General features: G+C 36.7%; 2 protein-coding genes across 5 annotated transcripts in view; one reads left to right on the top strand and one right to left on the bottom strand.

Annotated features, from left to right (window-relative positions):
- Nucleotides 1-22,344, bottom strand: part of DACH2 (dachshund family transcription factor 2) — a 283,138-nt gene that overhangs the window by 30,841 nt on the left and 229,953 nt on the right. For all 3 annotated transcript variants that reach the window (XM_084534682.1, XM_084534681.1, XM_084534680.1), the window contains exons 6-7: nucleotides 20,608-20,743; nucleotides 18,667-18,747 (exon numbers count right to left, since the gene is read on the bottom strand). In XM_084534682.1, coding sequence (XP_084390808.1) covers nucleotides 18,667-18,747; nucleotides 20,608-20,743 — 217 coding nt within the window. The remainder of the gene's footprint in view (nucleotides 1-18,666; nucleotides 18,748-20,607; nucleotides 20,744-22,344) is intronic.
- Nucleotides 1-22,344, top strand: part of LOC311443980 (uncharacterized protein) — a 199,534-nt gene that overhangs the window by 146,250 nt on the left and 30,940 nt on the right. For both annotated transcript variants that reach the window (XR_014697599.1, XM_084534692.1), the window contains one exon: nucleotides 2,014-3,210. Coding sequence is in view for 1 of the 2 variants with exons in the window: in XM_084534692.1 (XP_084390818.1) it covers nucleotides 2,014-2,280 (267 nt within the window). In the remaining variant the exon portion in view is untranslated. Of the gene's footprint in view, nucleotides 1-2,013 lie in introns of those variants that run through there.

Here is a 22,344-nt window from a genome sequence, read left to right as displayed (position 1 = left end):
TGGTGTTTCTTGTCTGCTATTCCCCAAGAAATTACAGTTTATAGCTTGTTAGTGGAAAAATGATGTCTTTAAGATCTAAGCCAATGTTTTCAGAAATATCACGGATTGTCTTTATTGCTGGCATAACAAACCCCCAAAATATAATAGCAAGTAATGTGACCATTGCCCTTGGCAGCACCATTAAACTGGGCAGTGAACTACTTCAAATGGCTGCGAGTGTTAAACATTAGTTCTGCCTTAAGTAGGTTGATTTTAACAGTCAAACATGCACTGCAGTCTATCTGAACATTAAAAGCACCTTTCAAACTTAATTTTACAGAAATGTTAATGACCAGAACAAACTACTGAAGGCAAAAAAGAAAAGTAATTATTTCAACAGATGAAAGGAAGCAGTAAATTAACACTCCTGTTTTAAAAGGGGGGGGGGGGCTCAGTAACCTATCTGCTTTAAGGAAATACCATTAACTGAAGCCACTATGGATATTTCACTTAATGTGTTTATGGTTTGGGGTTTCTTTTCTCTTTTGGCCTTTAAAAATGAGGTTTGAGGCAAAAGGAGAACTGTAAATCTTTAATCAAAATACAACAAAAGCCAGAAATAGTTTATCAAAATCATAGCAACTGAATTGGTACATAGATATCTATGTTATAGGCCATGTATGCACACATATGTTCGGTGAGAGAAAGGAGAAAAAAAAAAAAAAGAACATCTTCAACAGCTATGACCTGTATGTCCATAGAGGCTTCTAAGAACTAAAGAAAGCAGTAAGACTAGAAAGACTCAGAAGTATTCCTAATATACCACCAGTGCCTAAGTACATTATACAAAAAGAGAAAGAAAAATTAGGGGTAGCCGAACCAATCCTATTATTACATTAAAAAAACTAGGAAGAACTTTGTCAAAGTTTAGAAAGCGTTAAGCTGCTTGTTATAAAATACAAAACATAACAGTTTTTATACACAAGCTATTATTTGGGGCAATTTTGAAAACTGTTTAAAAATAGTAATCGTCTTACAAGTAAGATTTTCTTACCATATGTGTTGCAATATTGAAGAAGACTAGAAATTTCCAAAAGGAAAAAAATATATATATATTTAAAATCTTTACAGCAGAATTTAGATTTTTTTTTTTCCTGTGGACATGCATTTTCCATACAATAAAAATATATAAATGTAGGTTTTGAAAATAATTTATTTAGCATTATCAGCATAGCTACATATGTTTTTCATTCCAAAATCAGTCATTTGCAGACTTCAAATGATGAAATGGTAATAATTCTTGTGATTTATATATGTCCACTTTGAAATATGGCTGAATGTAAGGGTTGTTCAGCAAAGCCACACTGCTGATTAAAGTGGCTTTAATCTTGCTTTTTAATGAATAGTCTTTCATAAAGGATACTTTACTATATAATGATATGATATTGTATTGAATATATATCATGTTGCGAGCGTTCATGCTTATCTCTATAGATACTTACTGTTATATATATACACACACACACACATACAATCTAAACATATCAGAAGTACTGAAAGAACTGCATTCATAATATAGCAACAGTCAAGCAAATGGAGAGTCAGAAGGCCAGGAAAAACTGATGATGTAGTCTCAAAAAACACTGGCTTTGACAGTAAAGCCAATTTAAGTAGTTCCCACGCCCTGTAGCACAGCTCATCAGCCCCTTCTGCGAAAATCCTTTGAATTCCTATTTATAAACTGCATCGTATAAATAGAGTCTCTTAACTAACACCTCTGGATGATGTAGGATTATTATTTTGGGCAGACATTTATTTGCTTAAGGTATTTTGATGTGAAAATAGACACAATTTGGTTTATTCTTAAACGTTACTTGTATCATTGCAGTTGATGTCACTTCACATAAAATAGGAAGTGAGTTGTTCATAGTGTTGAACAAAATATATTATTTTGTCCAGTGAAAAGAAGAAATTGAGGGAAGCGTGGAGAAGCACAGTTTAGAGTCTAATGTTTGATAGACACTGTATTGGTAGGTGACATCTTGGGGCTTCACCCTGGTGACAGTCAGAGAAGAACCTGCTCTGGAGCTAGCCAGCAGGCTGAATGCAGTGGCTGGAAGCAACTGCACCCAAGATTTCCCAAAGCAGAAAGGCAAGCGTTATGGTAAGTCACTGCATCAAGGCCGTGTCAGGAGAGCAGAACATCATGTGGAAGATTATCAGCATCACAGAATGGCTGAGGTTGGAATGGACACCTGGAGGCCATCTTGTCCAAGCCCCTACTCAAGGAGGGCCACCTAGAGCCGGTTGCCCAGGCCTCTGAAAAATTTGGAGGTATCAAGGGGACAATTCTAGGATAAGCAATAGCTGAAGACAACCTCTTGAAGTGGCATTATACAGTGGAAGCCCTTTCACCTTTGTAGTGGACACACTCAGAAACTGCCAGTGACACTACCCAAATCAAACTGCAGCCTGCCATCTCTGTTGATCACCTGCATGTCAGATCACTCATTATTTGGTATTGAGTTGTGATAACTACCACTGTGCTCAAGCCTTCAAGCAATAACTCCTAGTTCTCCAAACACAATATGACAATGCTGTTGCTATAAAAACATCTGCATCAAATATTAGGGTATTTGTGAACCAGCAGTCTAAAATCATACGTGTTAACTGCACGCAGCAAGGTATACACTTATTTAAAAATAAATATGAAATTCACTCTTCCACAAAAGAAGCAGTGTCATGAGAAAACTTGGGCTTTAAGTTTTGTAAACGCTGCATTTTCAATATTAGAGTGTCAGTCTTCATTCACTCTCTGACAAGGTTGTCAATCAAACAGCAATCTAGTTTTGTAAGACTTTAACCAAAGATCAAAGTAATGATACTGCTGAGTTCACATTACCTTCCCCGAGATAACTACTTGAACACTTTCATAGCGCTGCATCGATATTAACTTTGCACCATTCCTTCCAAGCAAATAAAACAGTACAAAGTTTGACAGCCCTCCTGGCTTCTGCTCTCAGCCCTGATCTAAACAGAATCCCAGTCCCTGTCCCCTCTATCCCTCTGTAACTGCCACCTGGATATTGAAGTTGAGAATTGCAGGACTTGCATTCAGTTAAACTTCCATCAATTAAAAAGAAAATGAAATGTGCTTTCTGTCTCCTTTGGGAAACACGCTGAATGTCTTTTACTCAATAACAATAGTTGGGCAATAAAAAGATGAGTGAGCAAAATGTGGTATATCATCGTTTTGCTTTTGACTTCAGCCCAATGGCAAATGAAAGGCATCCAAAATCAATTTCAAGAAGCTAATAAATTCAGTATGTGAAAGCAGAGAAAATATAACTTTTGCAGCCTCATCATCAAGCTGATTTGTAAGCAAAGCTGGGCCCAGTTCCCGAACACTAAGTCACCCATATTTTCCATATTTTCAGCATCATGCAGGTAATATACCATTTCTCCAGAGTTTATATTCTGAGGATAAACATATATATATATATATATATATATCTGTTCTTTCCACAAACATACGTCCTGGTAATATCATAATAAAAATCTGAATGTACTATGCCCAGGAAATCATGTCGATCACTATCAGTTACTTCCTCCAGTAAGAGTGAAAGGAAGGTGAAGGCTAATGCTGCACACAAGGGCATGCTCGAAGCAGAACGACTGCTTTCCACAGCTCTGTGTTACTTTCAGCCCAGACCTCTTTATGGCAGCACGGGGAGGGGCTGTTGGGATTTTTATTTGCTTGTTAACTGACTGAGAAGCTTGCCAGACCATGTCCATCTAGAGGCAAGTTTCCAACGGGAAATGAATTGATGGTAATTACAACATAATTTAAAGTACTCCTTGAGCAATGCTGAATACCTACAATGTACAGCTTCTGATCTCGCTGGGCAATAATACAGGGGCTTCCACTTACTCCAAGCAATTACTTCAAATTTCCATGAGAAGAAAAGTTGATCCACAGTTTCTACCATGACACAAGAAACCTTGAGGCAGGGTCAAGCTCTCCCCAAAGGATTCAGTGTCCACTGCTCTTAGAGCTGACGGGGCTTTACCAGGGGGCTTTGTACCATACATGATTTTCCACTGCAATTACGAATAAACTACCTGACAAAGAGAGGCAGCACGGATGTACCCTGAGTGGCTTGGAAGGCCAGGACTAAATCCTTCAACAGCAGTTACGATACGCCACCTTTGGTTACATGCTGGGCCTGAATGTGCAGCTTTAAAAATGGTCAACAAAAAGTCAAGGAATGGAAACAAATGGATGTACAGCAGCCCTGGATCTGCAGGTCTACACTGAAAAAAAATCAACATTTCTGACATTGCCACGTTACGTGATGCCTTCTGAAATTTTGTTTTGACCCAAGAGCAGGCAGTGACATCACAGAAGGCAGATTACGTTTATCTAGCTTACGTGGAAGTCATTAGCAGTGTTGTTTTTTTTTCCCCTTGGGATGTCATATTAATTTAAAAAAAAAAAAAGTTTTTTTTTTTTTTGGAAACATGGTACTTATTAAAAGAAACAGACAAACAGGTTTCCGACCTTGGAAATTTCTGTGTCAAGATTGTGAATTTCTTTGTTTTCTATGACAAAACACAGAAAGAGAGAGAGAGAAGGAAAGAAAAAGGCAGGCATGCAGGAAAGCAAGCTGGGTGCTGGATGGAGCTTGAATTGTCAGCATAAAACATGGCGAGAGAATGTAACTAAAGAATGATGGTATTTGTAGACTGGGGACGTGCAAATCCTAGAAAACAGCAGGTGGAGAAAACTGTGGGACAGAATTATATTTAAAGGGGAAATGTTCAAACTAGGTGAGAACACTAAAGAGATCACACTCAGAGTGTAAAATACTGCTTTTGTCACTTAGTTCATACTGTGAACATGTCCAGGTTTCTCCTTCCAAAGGCAGAAGCAATGGGGAGGCTGTTCTTTCTTATGCTGTTTCTTCACCACAGCACTGTCCCATCAGGTGGCCGTGGCTTTTTGTAGTCTAGTCTGTTAATGTGAGGCCTGGGATAACTCTTTCCTCACACTGCAGAAAACTCTATGCTTATTTTTTATGTTAGAAATATCAGAACTTGTTTCCTCTGCCTTTACTTTAGGATTTTAATGACCAGATGAGAATGATTGACTAAAAAACCTAACTTGAATGTGGATCACACTGTAAATCCCTTTTTCTTTCCTTTTTGTCATATCTATTTTACGAGCAAGAAGAAAACCTTTTTTAGTCTCAAAGACTGTTTCTCAAGCTGAAGACAGTCTGTGCTATGCCAGCTCTCCACACTTTCAGCTTTTTAACACACCTCCAGCAAAACCAGAGAATCTAAGAGATTATGTTACTGATATTACTGTAGCACAAACAAGTCTCCTTTACTGATAAAGCAGGTTACAAAGTGTGTGTGTTTATCTGCAAGTCACCTTAAAAATAACAATGCCTCAATGCATGTGTAACAGTCACCGGCACTGCCTGAGCTCTCTTTTCATGCTTGTGTCTTCTTGCCTTTCTGAGCGATCAGCTGCACTGCTTTCTGCTTTGTTCAGTAGAAACCTACAGATCTGTGATCATACACTGGTTGGTGGTCGGGATTTCAGCAGAATGCAAAAGTAAGCAAAAGGGATTTAAGCACATATGTTTTTATGTGAAAAAAAAAAAAAAAAAAAAAAAAAGGAAGTTAAACTGTGAATGCAAGGGATCACCCTGCAACGAGGAGCTATAGTAGAAGCGAGTCCTGTCCACCTTAGCTGACCTGCGTGTGGCATCTCTTCAATCTCGTGTGCAAGCACAAGGGGTACTGGATGAGCTGGGGTGATCTCTGTTCTCTGGGGACCCCTACTTCTTGCAAAGCACAACTTTCCTCTGTATACTAGTTTGGAGCAACATATGGCTAAGATTTGTTGCCTACTATATGCCTCGTGAACTACCAGGAACATTGCAAAATCCCCTCTTTGATGTTAATGTGTTCAAATAGCACTATGAAGAATATGTTTAAAAAGCATATTTAAATTGTTTCTATTTCTGAGCACCCTTAATGCTATTGGGGTACTATTTCTTTCCAGACTTGCCAGACTTTGCTCAGCATACAATGATTTTACATATTTTTAAGCATGAATTACCTATACAGTCAGTCCTTCATTCCCACGAGATTTTCAATTCAATTTTAAAAATGCAAAGTTTAAGCCATAAACTTTTCTGCATTCCCTTTTATCTTCAGTAATTCCACACAAAAAGTTTCTCCTGAATTCTTCTCCTGTACTTACAGTAATTGCTTTGAGTATTTATAGAGACAGAACTTTTATCAAAACACTTAAAAAAATGGAATATACTTAAAAATAAAAATGCCTAACTGTATCCATAACTAACTCTTAATTTAGTTATAAAGTTTTGATATTATCTCTATTACTTATTCTTCAAAGGAGAATAATAATTAGAAAAGTTCTGCAAATTTGCACTAATGAAGCAGAGAAATCTACTATGAATTTTATTAATTACCATGTAGGCAAATAAATACAAAATGTAAAAAAATGTAGGCATACCTAGCCCCTTCTTTTTATCATTTTGATTGCAGTTTATTTAAGATTACTTACAGGTTATTCCTAAATCTTTATAAAAACTTGAGTTGGGAATAATAATTTTGCCACAAATTTGTATCTTCATCAATTAATTTATATTTCACAAACATTGAAAAAGTCAATTAAATATGCAGCAAAATTACATACTGAAAAATCAAATAGAGGACAGGCAGAATAAAACATGTATACAATGAGACAGTAGTACAGAGAGGAAAAAAAACACTGGAGAGATTTCATACCATACATTATGGCCACTGCTTAAACCAATGTAAGGTTTAAGATACTCATTTGGTTCGGATGCACAAGCTCAGAAGCACAATGTTTTCAAAATATGGATATGTTAATTGCATAGGAGTAACAAACTATGGTGTTTATCCTGAAATGCAGTGGGAGTAGGAAGGGTCAATATTGTGCTGTTTTTTTTAGAGCTCCCCCATGCTGCAGCAGATGAATGGGGTCCAGCCCAAGCAGTATTCCAGGTTGTCTTAAGCTACCAGTAACCCCCCAACAGTCTCTCTTTTGATCCAGGACTGCTTGAATCAAGCACTGAAGACACACCTCTTATCCTCTAATATGTCTTCAGTGTCACAGCTGCCAAGATTAAAATGGCTGAGAGCAATAGGTGATTTTGTGTCACTGGGGAAATCCCTGCCTCTTTACACTGTCTTCTGTCCCATGGAGTGCGACACTGCCATCACAGGAGTGTAGCCATAAATATTTAAACTGGAGAGCAAAACATGGTTCGTGGACTAAAACTAATTAATCATCAGTCCAACCAAGATGCATTCAGTGGAGTTCAAAACCCACAACCGAAGTCAGAACAACATGAGATCTTACCGCAGGTGAGTACGATTGAATCTTAAAAGGAATGTGCAACAGTGCTAGGATTTGAGTGTGACCTACAGGATACGGAGATTATGGAATCTATTAACCAAAAATTGGTGAGGTCTCATTCTAACTGTGAATCCACATCAATACCTCTTTCTGTTTTTTGATCTTTACCAATTGGCACTTGAAAGGAAACCCCAACTCCTTTTTTGATTACATCTTTCTTCCTTTCCCTACATCCAGCATCTCTTACAGTTCTCTTGAAATCTCTCTAAATCCAAGGGAAAAAAGGATGCCGTTAAAAATCGCCTTACTACAGTCTGTGTTAGCACCATTATATGAAATAATTGCGCTTTGGGAGATTCTAGACAGTCAATTAACCCCCAATTCACAACTCAAGTGGCAGAGCAGACACTCAATGAATAGAGGGTAGGGGTTCAATTCTCAATTAGGATGAAATTTTTTCCTTAATAGTTTAATCATGTGGTCAATTAAATCTCCTAGCGTTGTATTAATTATTATATGAATTCTAGGCAACTTCTAATTTAAAGGTTAGTCATGGTGTACTGTAACTGGACCAGAGTCCTGGACTTAAATTTTTCAAAGCTAAAAGCCTATTCTATCTTAAGGGGAGAAATATTCTTTTGTAAAAAAGACAAGAAAATATCTTTATATTGTGCTTTCCTTATTTGGGATAATTTAAACATCTTCTGTACTTCTATGTCAGGAATAAGACTGCAGTTATGTCTTACATTATTAGAAATAAATTTTCTACTGCACCAAATATTCATATCACTAGAGATACTAAAAAGTATTTCTAAGCAGACTTTTAAGAATTAATCTCATCTCTGATTGCTGAGCTTTTTTCCAATATTGTTTGGCATAGCTGCTTGGAATAGTAGCTCAGTTTTCCATCTGTTAGACATACAGAGACTATCGGTTTGTGAAGTACTGTCTCGGTACTCTTTTTGGTAGAATAAAGTCCTGGATTTCCTCGGGGAAGCAAAGGACATATGCTGATGCTCTATGGTTTCTGAGTTGCTGCAGAGATGAATTCTTCTTGGCCAGCTTTCTGTTGAGTAGGTGCTGGAATCATATAAAACAGCCACTTGCAAAAAAAAGAAGTAAAATGGTGAGTTCCCTGGCCAAATTAGTGATCTTTTTTCAACTAATTATTTTTCTTGCTTAAAATGAAGACAGTTTGCCTTTGAAAAGACTGTCTATCATTAAAAAAGAAAACTATTGAAAAGTTTTTGAAACAACTATAACAGATGTCATAGTAGTTGAAAGTACAATTAGAAAGCACAACGCCGCAGAAATAAAACTTCAAACAAAAGCGGAAAGAGTTCTTTGTGCACATCAATAATTTAGACTGATTTAAGAACTGTTTTATAGATGCAAGTGGAGCTCTTTCTGTCTATATATAAATTGAATGTGGTCTTTATAGGCAAACAAAAAGGGGATACAATCCTTTTAAATTATTTTTAGGATAATTGTTTCCGCAACAAACATCATTATTTATCAGTTTTGAAAAGAAGCCAACTGCTAACATTTGAAATGCACAAATCTTGGCAAACAACATAGAAAATGGTAATCTCACCCCTTTTCAAAACCAGTTTTGCATTTATTTTACACATTTGTCAAGTTCTTATCTCAAAGCCTGTGCAGTGTTACCTATTGCTATCAGAAATCATTGTATTTTATTTCTAATCACCTTCCCATAGCTAATTTGGTAACTCAGGAAAGGAAACATTTATTGCTACCAGATGCTGTTACTTTCCTGCTCACTTATATATTACTATAAATTGATTCAACAACCTGGAGAACAAGGTTTAATATTTATTATTTTGCATTCTGGATTTCTTCTGTTATAATCTTTCTTTTTAGATAAACAGACCCATTTTAGTGATGCAAATGTTCTAAATTATGCTCCAGCTACCTATCAGCCAGGATGTGTAAATATTAAACAATGCAGAGTCATATAAAAATACCTGAGATAGTCTGCATGCTAGAAGCAGGTTAACCATACTAGCAAAATCAGGCTCCCACCGAGGCATAGCCAATTTCTGATGTATTATTTCCTCCAGGAGCACACTGTGCTCAGCCAGGCTGCACTACCGCAGTTCTCTTGCTTGAGGTAATTTCTTTAGGGTACATGGTGCACGGTGGGTACTACCAATGAACCTGCTTCTCTGCGGGCTGAGATATAAAATGCCCAGATCACCTTCTTTGAGACACTTAAATCTTTTTCTTTATTTTTTTTAAAGGAAAGCTGGAATAGCCCGCGAAGGATGCTGGAGAGTCTGTTGTGAACCTGATGATCTCTGTTTGTATATTTTTCTATATCTTTATTTCCATCTGTAAGCTTTATTAAGAAAGCAAGTTATCTATACTGTATTTGAAACTAACTGTATTGTTTTTCTGAGTTCTCATTCTCTCTGCATAAAACCGCTGTATACTAAAATGAGATTTTGATGGATAGTTTTGTATACAGAGGGATGAGTTTTTCCTTTTCAGATGAGAAGGAAGATATGGGAATAAATGACAGTCCTTGAAGCTGTAAACTTTCTTAAGAGAAAATGAGAACAGATGGTTTTGTAGAGTCACGGAAGAAAAGAAGCCAGTTCCTCAACAGCTTCCACCTATACCTTTGAACATCAGGACACAACTGCACTCAAGTCAACCAGGATACAAAAGAGAAGGCCCCAACCCAGCTACGTCACTGCTCCTGCAGTGCACGAGACAGTGGACTGCCCTTGCGGAGAACACTGACATGAAGAAATCTAGAAAAAATACAGATGTCAAGCCTTGAGACTCCAGTTACCTATCACCAACATTTGTTAGCCCACATATCTACACAGGTTAGCTCTCACTGATGAAAAAACAACAAACAAAAACACCAAAGCCACTGTTAATTTAGCTACAACTATTACAGAATGATAATTGTTCTATTCAGATACTGGGGACCATTTAACTGCAGCTTTTTCGGGGGTTGATAATACATGAGCTGGTACTTCTGCAAAATTAAAACTCCAGCCTGATTTGCATTATACTTAATATATGCTATACAGGCAGTGACACTTACAAAATATGAATCCTAAAATCTGTTGCTGAAAAGTTATCACATATATGAGATAATTCTTATTATAAATAAGACTAAAACCTAGAAGTGCCCAACTTCTTTTCTGCTGAGATTTCAATGTGTGTATATAGAGAGATTAGTAACTAATTATTTCCTGAAACAATAAAGCCTTCTCAGTAACTCACTGAATAGCTTTTTTTATTTTTTTTTTTAATTTATTTTTAGTATCAAGAAGCTTTATACAAAGAAATAAAGGAATTAAGGCACTATAGGATTATTATTATTGTTATTATTACTGTTAGTGTTTTCATTTTGCAATAACGTTACGCTTTCCTTAAAATATGCCAGTTTTAAGAAAAATCAGTGAAAATACACTTTTTTATAGAGTAATTTCACAGTTCTCCTTTCCATCTAAATCTCTTCTGCCTGTAATGCCCTAGGCTAAGTAACAATAATGTCAAAAGTCAAACAGCAATTCTGGTGACTCCTCCCTTAATATGTGAATTTCGCCATGCTTTTGCCTGGAGGGCACCTTCATTGCAAACCCTTTCTAGATTTTAAGATGAACAAAAAACAACAGAACAATAATAAATACACTCCAATCTCCTAATTGACAGCAATTATATGTCTCCAAAGGTTACAGGTGTATAGTTTACATGCTATTTTCTGAGCAATCCATATTTTCTGACTTCTGTGAATACATGTGTACGCACACATACTCCATTTTCTGCTCCAGCTCAGCCAGCCACCAGAGATGCTCCTTCTTCCAACATACCCTACATCAAAAAGGCATTTTCAACCACACCAGAAGAGGCACTCCACTGAACTGTCATTAAAGATATTACATTCTTCCACTGACAGCCCTCACACAAATAAGACATAGGATACATAAGCAAATTCACACAAGACAGATCAAGCTATCAAAATATTGCAGTCCACATGATGGCTAAAATAGACAGATTCGAAACTATACAATGTTTTATAGATCAGAACATCTCAAAATACAACTGGAAGCAGAATTTTATTTATTAAACTACTTGTATACCCTGTCATATTCTGTAAACTAGAAGAAAAATCTGCTTTGGAAACTACTGTCACTCTGACTGCAAAATAAAAGAAGAAAATAAATCGGTATTTTCTGAGGAACATGCAATGGCCCAGCATGACCGCAATAGCATGCCTGAGGATTCTCATATTGCAATAGTCACTGCCTTTTTAGCTTAGCACCCATTTGCTTTGAATTTCAAACTTCTAATGGATAAAAAAAAAAAAAAAAAGGTGTAAGTGAGTCTGTGTACTCGCAACCAAACTTTTGGGGAAAACTACGTATTTTAACATATTTATTGATAGGACAAAGTATTACAAACATGTCACAAATTAACAAAATTCCAATATGACTTAGGAATCCAACTCATAGTTTGAAATATGACTGAGATACTGAGGGGCTGCTTTTTAACAGGTATTCAGGCAAAATACAGTTAGAGATAAGAGTAATGTCTCAGACTCCTAGAAGTCTGATCCACCTAGCAGAAGCCACAAAGGTTGGCCTAATGCTGAGCACAGGTGTGTCAAAGAAGCATTGATGAGATACTTAAAAACACCAACAGCCAATCTCTCTGCTGCCTTTAGTGTGCTAAATTTATTCCCAAGGTGTCTCTGTGAAACTTAACCTGGATCCTATTATATTGATTGCTTATTACGGTGGTGGTCCACTCTTTCAGGTATACTGCTTCACTTCCAAAGTAAAGCAGATAATATGAAAAAAGCTATTAAAAGAAGTCCGCTGATGCTATAAAGGCTTGATTTGCTCTCTGACAGCAGGAGCACATATTGCTGTCATAATCCAGAGTGGTTTTGGCCCTCTCTGTTCTTGACTGAAACAAAGGCTCTGGAGCCAGGACCATGGCTGTGACTGTGTCACTGGGGATTTCAACCAAATAGAACATATCTCTACGGGTAACATGGCAACTCAGCTCACAATCAGTAACCCTTAGAAATTAAACCTATCTTTTATACAGTGCAGTTTCTATGAGTATCTTGAAGCTCATTCTCAGACACAAATATTGCAAATCTGTCACAATAAACAGCAATTTTTGTTATTAATTTAAATTTGTACCAGTTTGTTTCACTTCCTTTGGCTTAAATTAAATGCATGAAACATGCCAAAATCTCTCTTTTATTTATTTATTTTTTGTAACAGAAACCTATACTGAAAGCAGCAATTGCTGGCTTCTAAGCAGTTTCCTAGTGAACAAGTGTTTGATCACAGAGTCTTTGTTGTCCTTGCTAGAAATGACATGTTTTTCAGTAACATGTAGTGTTTGTGCAAGCCAAAATTTCAAGCGGTGACAGTCTAAGATTGCTTACTGGATGAATTCACACTGAGAAGAACCTGTTCCTTCCCTACACATACACATGGCTACACACTTGAGCACACAAATGCACAAACACAATTTCTCAGGAGCAGGTTTGGTACCCATGGCAGGGTCAGAGCACAGGCAGGTGGAAGCTCAGCCTGCATCAGTACATTCCCACAGATCTCAAGGATCTGTGTAACATAAGAAAACCTCTCAGCAATCTTTCAGGATGCATATTTTTTTGTATCTTACTGCTCTTAATGAGGACTGAAGGCAAGCTTATTAAATAACTCATGACGATTAAGAATGTCATCAATTGCAGTTTTCAGGTTAATGACTTTGCATCAGAGGTATTATGAACCAGAGAATTCAAAGGGTCAGTTTTAATGTGAGAATTAACTCTAAGGAAAGGATTACTGGGCCCAATCCAAAAGCTACCAGGTGCCATTCAGCAATTCCACCCCCCCCCTTTCACTTGTATGCCTTTCAAATCTGCTATAGCTCAGTAAGATGGACCTATAGAAAACTCAATTCACAGCATTCAGGGGAAAGTGGAAGGTGGCAAACCCTGAAGAGACAACCTGACTTTGGAGAGAAGCAACTTTCAAGACCAGGTTAGATGAGGCCCTGGGCAACCTGATCTAGTGGGTGGTGTCCCTGCCTAGAGAAGGGGTGCTGGAACTAATCTTTAAGGTCCCTTCCAATCCAAGCCATTCTATGATTCTATGAAATACCACATATCTGTCTCGTTTCATTCATATTTATCCATTTCATGCCATGAGCCTATAAAAATTGCTAAAAAAAATTTGGTCCAAAGCCTTCTGAGTAAAGAGAATTTCGTATTTCAGCATATTTACCTAGGCTCACCATAGTGTTTAGACAGCAATATATTAAAGCCATAGAAATTTAATAAATAAGATATATTAATAAATTATATATCAACGTAAGAAACTGTCTTGGTCCGTATGACAAGATATTTCAGATAAAGTAGGTATTTCACTCCTGATAAATGGCATTGTTAAATTGGTTTTGAAAATGAAGTAAATTTATTTACTTACAACAACCACTATAACTTAATGTAAAAGATGTGACCTTGGAATATTTCATTAAAGTCTCTTGCATAACTAATTGCCATTGCATTTATAAATGTTTTAGCAATGGTTAAATGCACAGTCATAATGACGAGTCCATACCCTGTAAAAATTAGAACTCTTATTTTCTATTCACATACATTGTGAATCTAAGTGTTAAAAAGAGTTTGCCTCAGTTTCATGGTCTGGGGTTTTTTGTTTGTTTGCTTGGATTGATTGATTTGTGAAAGATCACCTCTACTCCTAGGCCACCATTTTGTCAGTTGTCGTTCACTTGCGGGTTAAGTTTAACAACAACAAAAACTTGTGGAAAAAGCCTTCACGCAGAATACAGCACTGTGTTTGTTATCCCTTGGTATTCTCAGAGGACAGAAAATATAAAAATATCTCTGAATTTTCTAGTGAATGTTTGTGCTATGCAAGTCACTTGAGATTTTTGGAAAAAGAAAACTTTGCAGCCTTTAAATCCAAGTATTACCGCATCCACTGCTTGTGAAACAACTCCTGTGGCTCTAAGTTAATCACACAGATATCAAAAGGACCTTGAATTCACTTCTAATTTCAGATGTTTTTCATGCATCTCAAGAGGAGGTTCATGAGCATGATCCTATGGAAAACTGCTTATTTGTCATTATATCGTTACCATGTGAGTACTGATATGTCAAAGAAACAGCATAGTGAACATTTGAAGTGTTGGCACCTCTCGTAGACTTTCTATAGATGATGCATGTTACAGCTTCGTACTCTTAGTTCCTGTTTTTACTCCTTGCACTCTCCATCTGGATGCTTTTAGATTAATTGTTGGAAAAATCCTCTCTTTGGAGGACATCCCCCACTACTGGGGGCCTGTTGCTGTTTCAGGTGTTCTGCACCTGCTCTTTCTCCGCCCCTCACATCACAAGTAACCCAGTCCTTTGGCAATGATTAATTTAAACTGCATAAAGTCTCTTTTCTGCCAAAGAGATTCAATAAATATAGTTATGCTTTCATTACCATAGTCTCTGGCCATCTGAAAATATTTCACTTAGCTGACAGAAATGATCCAAAATTCCCATTTCCTTGAACTAACAAATGGAAAGGTGGCCTTCAATAGAATGAAAAGGGATAGCTGCCAGATCCAGGTTTGGAGACTACCATCTACTGTACACAGGCACTGGGTCCAGAGATGTGCTCTGAGAATGAAGATGACAGGGCTAAAGGAGGTAGCATCACCACTGAGCAGCTCTGGGAGATTCAGAGCAAATCACTTTCTCGACAAATCCAGTCCTCATTTCTACTCAGAGTACTTGAACTGGTCATTTATGAAAATTTCCCACAAATTTTTACTCTGGTTAAGGTGGGGTGCAGCTCCAGCTCCCCAGACATCCATGTGAAGGCCCATTAAAGCATGTCATGGTCCCCTGGGGCCCCTTAAATCCTGCGCACCCTCTGCTAAACTCACAGCAGAGGGGCAGGGCTGGCATATGCCCGCATCTCACCAGGGTCTGGGCATGCCACTGGCCCAGGAGGTACAACACTCGTGCAGCCTGGCAGTATTTACCATTCCTGTCTGGAATAATGACCAGTACTATTAGCTGAGGGAGCTTTTGTTCAAAATACTAGGCTCTGGCCAAACTCTGTTCCCATTGAAGACATCACAATCCCTCCCATTGACTTCACTATGGAAAGAGTTATGCTAGTGTCTTTTATTATTCCATCCTATGAGGAGTTTAAAATATTTTTTGCCATAAAGTCACATGGAATTAAATCTTGCAATTAAATCCCACTGGCAGGTACGGCTAAAGACTTTTCTGGCTTGTTTAGCCTTTCTAATGTAAGATTTCATTTGTGTATTTCCATAATGCTTATGTCTAACAAAATCCTTTCCGATGCAATAGAGATTTTTTTCCATGCTAAATACTGAAGCAGGAAAATTTAAAATTTTAGTTACTGTGAGCAATTGTGCAGCTAAAATGTTAGTGTTTAAAAACAGAAATAGCAGTTAAGCGCAAGCAGGAAGAACTTGTGTTTAAGTCTCTGTGAACATTTGGGGCTATGTTTTGTGGAGGATTTTCTATCTCTGGTTCCTTTCATTAGCAATTTTAAAATAAAGTACACATTACCTTTCATATGGTTTTCACTCACACCCTGACACGGATGCACAGCCAGAACGCTTATGCACCACAGTGGTTAAAGATGTCTGCCCAGAATATAATAGTATAAAATATTTTGTATAAAATGTAAAACGGCTGACCTATAAAGATGTTTGATTTAGTTCTCTTCTAATATTGAGCCTGACTGTACTTCCTAAAAAGATGATGAAAGGATGTGGAGTAATTGAGATTTAATGGCATTGCTCCTTCAACAAGCTTAAACGTATGGTCTGTAACCAGCCTCTGCACTGAGACGGCCATTAATTCTGTAAATTTTGTCCCTTCAACATACGCAAACAGCTCAGTATAACTGGAATAATTTTATATTAACTGTCTTTTTTTAGAAAAACCATTAAGCTATATGCTCTTTGGCCCTGCATATCGTGAAATTACTTTGATGAGAACAAACTGACACATTTTTGTATGGTGCTGAGATCACTTTCAATGGGAGATGGAAAACAAAACTGTGTGTCCTGAGGCATATCACAGTATTTGCTTACTATAATTACAGTAAGTTTTATTATTTTTCATGCTACACTTTCACATGAGTAGTACTACTGTGAAATTTTAGTTAATTTTCATTTGTTGCTATCTTAATTGTTACAGAGTGCTCTGATATGTGAAAATATAAGAAGGTGTGTAACAAAAACATGCTCAATATACTCCTTCAATAATTTCTTTGTTGTTTGAAAACTTCCAACTTAGAGCAAAGCTGGCATTTTATGGCCTGCAGAGCTATAAATCATTTTTAAAATCATGATGATATTACTCAAAGCAGATGTGAAAACATATGTTTGCCATGGTTGTATAAACCGCTTACTTGTCATACTTAATAAATGTTGATACTTTTATTTTAACTACATTCCTTCTTAATAACTTTGAAAATCTTTTCCATGGTAAATATATTTTGCCTTAGTAAAAGTAATGGCAGGTTTTGAAAAACAAAGCTTGTTCTGTATACAAATTATATGGATATTTTCTGCTGAGCAACCCAGCAGACATTACACTCTTCAGTGACTGTCCACATCTGAATATGAAAATTGTTCAACATATTTGAGGTGCAACAGAGCCCAAAATGATTATACAGAGGAGAATTTGTTTATACTGTTAGGAACAAAAAATATATTTTGGACTGATAAAGATCACAGAGGAATAATAACAACTTGTATGGGGTGACAGGCTAAGGATTTTCAGAAGCAGAATACTGACTGTATCTTTCTGGCGCAGTTCATCATCAGAGGGTGCTTGCACCCTATAAACCAGAGGCTCCTAAAGGAGATGAAATATAGGTCTACCTCACTGCTTAATGTGAACTCAGCTTGAAATTGTTGGATATAAGCTATAGAAGGATATATGCTGCTGATGCTTTTAAAATTTCAGCATCCGTCCCATGATAATGCAGTCATAAGATGCCCAATAAGGTGGTCATCCTTTCCATGAATATGGCCAAATAATATTTTAGAACTCTGGAACCACAGTGCACATGGAGTCTTCAATTTATTATTTTTTTTGAGGAGATAAATACAATTGCTTATGGTTATAGTAAATTGCATTTAAGTTCGCTCAGAAAATAAATACAGAGAGTGCAATCATAAGCCTAAGGATTTGAGTTTGTCTGATTTTTTTAGATAATCTAAAATTCCCTCAGCCAAAATAAAAATCACTTTGCATTTTCATTTATGATAAAATGTTCCTATTTTCAGTAGACTTCTAAGTACATTTAGCTTATGTTGTCTCCTCTTTTGGACACTTTCTTCTCTTACTTTTCTTTCCTATCTTTTGCTTTAAAATCTAAATAACTTCCTTGGTATATGCTTTGGAAGCATATTTTCTAGTATTCACTTCACACTTACCTTCAGCTTTCCTTCATTTCTTCAGCTTTATGTCATCTTGTTTTTGCAGACACTCAGTTTGTCTGGTGCTCTCTGTATGTACTGCCAGAATAAACTTTGTCTACTAATACGAATGATTTATTTTTTTTGTATTTCTAAGGAAACAAAATGCCTTCTTCCTCCTCAACATGCAGCTGCAGATGCCACATCTCTGTGTCTGTGACACCTCCCCAGGGCTTACCTGCATACACCAACATACTCATTTTCACCAGCACCCAACAATCAGAGCAAGGAGAAATGAGCAGAGGAAGCACTTCCCTGCCTACCAGACAAACTCTACAGATCAAGCTTCACCTCCTCCCTTGCTGCCTCTCACTTGTGAGTTGATGTAATATTACGAGACGTGAAAAATGTCTAATATTTCTCTCACCTACGTACCAGCATTAGAGTAGCCTGTACACACATCCACTGGAGGAAAAGAAACAACACTGTGTGACTAATCAAATAGTTGCTAGGGACTTCATAAATAATTGAGTCAAAAGACCAGCAAGGTATTACTCCCATATGGTCTAAACAGAGGGAAGTAAAGATATGATTGTTAACACTTCCTAAGAAGAATGTGATCTAAATTCACCAGATACGTTATTCATTGCAATTAGGCACATAGTTTTCTTAGATTTATGCTATTACGTCATTGCATATGCAGAATACTAGAGAAAGGAATACAACATGTAAGTGCAATTAAATGCCTGAGAGAGAAAACAGTTTAATTTTACCTTTCTCCTTTTGCATTTTTTTTAGGCTTGTCCCGGTTTCTTGATCAATGAGTTCTCCTTCCCTGCTGTTGGTCAACATAGCTAAAAAAATCAGAGTGCACAGCTATATAACACTGTCAGTAAACAAATGTCAGAAAAGAGGAAAATATTAAATTATACCTTTTTGTCAATAGTTTGATATTTTAACATTTATTTATACTGTATAATTTCTAAAGCAATTGACCATTTTCACTGTCCATAAGTCTCCTAATTCAGCAGTTAGAGCCAAATATGTAGCAAAAGCAAATTTGCTCAAGTTGATAAAAAAAAAAAAAAAAAACAGGATGGAACTAAAATTATTAATGTGAGGAATCTAATTTCTTATAAAATGTTCAAATTAACAATTTAGAAAAGTACTTCTCAGAAATAATTGTGGGGAAAAATGCATTTAGTAAAACAAAATATTTAGGTTTTAGCAAGTACCTATAAAGCAGCAAGCTTAATAAAGAAATACAGATACAGAGATAGTAACCCACAGATGAATTGGAAGAAAAAAAAAACATACTCTGTGGTGCTAAAAATTTCCTCACTTAAAATTTTCAAAATCAAAGAGACATTAAGTTTATGATTTCAGGATGCTTATTTTCTTTGTTCTTATTTGATGAAAACATTTACTTTTTGGCAATTACACAATTTAAAGCCATTTCAGTGAGGAGAATTGTTAAAAAATTGCAAAAATTGTAAGAGTAAAAAAAGCCACATATGTATGTGAAGTAGATGTACATATCTCTACAACAAAAAGCTTTAGACTTCAATATAGAGAAATTTGTGGTTCAACATAAATAAAATCTAGCTTTCTTTAAAAAAAACTTTTAGCACTGTTTCTGGAGCTCAGAGGATTGCAGTATGTGCTGCTACTTTTAATATAACAAGTTACAGTAGCTTTCAAAAGCTACAATAAGGTAAAAAAAAGTCCCTTTTTCATTGTTGCTAAGGGAAGTTACATTTCTTGTCCTGTGTATTTCTAGCCCTATTTTAAATACATGAAAGCTGAGGGGAATCTACTTTCTAGTCCTTGCCCTGAGTATGCATATGTTAAAGAAAATAACTCAGTCTCTATTCACTAGACTTTGTGTATTGCCAACTGTGCTATGTAGTGCAATGTTGCTGTATCATGGACCACAGTCAAAATTCCCAAATCCCAGCAAGCAGCTGAGTAGCCATTTGATGGGAGAGAGGACTACAATGACTTCCATGAGCTGCACTGTTTTTGCAGTTTAAATCTAGCTCAGCAATGCCTGCATGGGCAGCAGTCACTGTGAAGACAACAGTGTTGACGTACACTGACATGAAAAGATGTTAATGGACTTGCCCTAGATCCCTCCTGGAAGCACCAAGAATAGGATCCAAACTTCCTCCAATCCAAATTTGCATTTTAAACACAAGATCAATAATGTACTGTGAAAACTGTAGTTGAGAGACCAAAAAAAAAATCAAAAAGTTCTCACCTTCATTGCAATGAGGAAACATCTGGACAAGAGGAGGTTTTTGGAGTGGAAAACTCATTATATAATCTGAGAGTTTTCTGACATACATTCAAATTAAAACATTTCTTGTTCTTTTTCAACTCCAGGTGCTTTCAGAGGCACCTTCTCATGCCAGCATGCAAGATTTAGTCAGTCATACCATACATAGAAGGGGCAGTATCTTCTGTGCATTGATGGATGCAGGCACAGAATGAGTCTGAGGGTCTGGTCTATGCATAGTGATGAACCTAATTAAACAAATTGTAGCAATGAACTTTCTGGCTATTGGGGGGGGTAGTGTTTGGTTGGTCCTTTGTTCTTTTAATAAAGCAAGTGCTTTCCTGAGATTCCGAGTAAATAAATATTTGCTTCAAAAACCTGATAAAATTCTTAAGGTCAGTGGTTGTCAAGGGGTGTGAGGCTGCAAAGCACTAACCAATTCTGTCTGGGGTGTTGTCCAGCTGGGAGGGTGAGCTGGACACGCTGCTGCTCTGATGGGAGGAAGCGTGGCTCCCAGGCCGCTGACTGTCTTCTAGAGATGGAGCTGGAGAAGGGCTGTCTTGAATCCTTTCCTTGAAACAGAAATAAGACAAGGTCTGTGCAATTTGATTAATGAGCATCAGTGCAGTTCAATCAGAAAATGAAAGTGGCTGAAATAGCAATAACAAATAGTCTTTCCAAGATAAACAGTGAACAGAATTCACATCAAAAGGGCGGTACAGCCTTTTATACTCAAAAGCAGTGGAGTCTTCTACATGCAATGCACCCAGGCACAGTTTTTCATCCTTAGTGTCATGACACAGCACTTAACACCTTTTTTTCCTTGATAAATCTTTATTTTCTAACTTTTTCACACATAGGAATATAAAGCATGTTTTTACACGCAGTTTGTAAGAACTAATTTTTATTTACAGATAATGCATGTAGGCATGTATGAGTTACATTTCAAATAAACAACTCAGATTTGGATTAACTGGCACAAAACACCGTCAAATTTGTAAGCTCACAAGAAAAACTACTTCTGTGCCTGAAACATTGCATCGTCCTCTCAGGGTAGCATGCAGACCAATTTTAAAAGTTATGGTACTGGTAAGACAAATTCACTTTTGGATGGAATGCATCACTTGCTAACAAAAATAAGACTGTGCTTGCAAATTCTTATGTGCATATTTGCACACAAAATCCTGAGATTAACTTCTAATTTAAATACACCTAGTACTTTAGGGAAAAGAATAAAAAGAGGTAAGAAATTGTAAAATTTAGCAAAATTAAATTCTTCAGATCTGTGTATCTAAACTTGCAGATTGCCTGGAGATATGGAATTTCCACCAGGAAAAATCTTTAGTAACAGGTCAGACAAGCAATAATTCATCTTGTCTTGAGAAATGTGATTGATTAGATGATCACTTGAGATCCTTTCCAACCCAGTGATTCCTTATGCATTATTCTGAATTGATTCAAAATTCTAGTCCCCTTCATTCCTGTTCCCAGGACCAACAAAACAATATGAGAATTTTCTAAAAGGGGCAGATCATGGCCTGAGATGCTCTAGGATTTTAAGATCTCTTCTCTATGTTTTAAATCGTCTGTTGCAGCTAATTAAGTTCTTAAAGGTATAATTCCACTGGAGAGACACTAACAAGTAGATGTTTAATTTACAGAAGTCCAGAAACTGCATCTTTGCAGTTGCCCTCATCTCGTCATCTATGGCAGCAGCTGTTCCCTGCAGAAACCTGTGGAAACACAGGACCGAAATATTACTCCTCCCTTTTTTTTTTTAAAGGGAGATCCTCTGCCTCCACCTCATTAAAAATCACAACTACAGGGTAATCTGGGGATGCTGTCTCAAAGGAATCTTGCAAATTTTCTTTCTTTCTGACCTACTCTCAAAGATTTTTCATTAAGAAGTATGTGTTCTGGCTACTTGGTGGCAATTTTCCACATGTTTTTGAAAATAAGCTGAACAGCATCCAAATTTTTAGTGCAGTTTTTGCTACACTATGCTAAATCAATAATACAGCTTTAGGAACAGAACACTAGATTCTAATAGTTTATCCATTATAAATAGCTAGCATAATAGCTTCTGCTAATAACCTATCTAAGAAATTCATTAATAACACTTGAAGTAAGATCAACTTTTTAAGAATATCCTGTTACCCATTAAAGCCATCTC

Source organism: Aythya ferina, assembly GCF_964211825.1.
Source record: "Aythya ferina genome assembly, chromosome: 13".
NCBI classification, from domain to species: Eukaryota; Metazoa; Chordata; class Aves; order Anseriformes; family Anatidae; genus Aythya; species Aythya ferina.
Note: the sequence above shows the minus strand (reverse complement) of the source record. Positions and strands in the feature narration are given on the sequence as shown.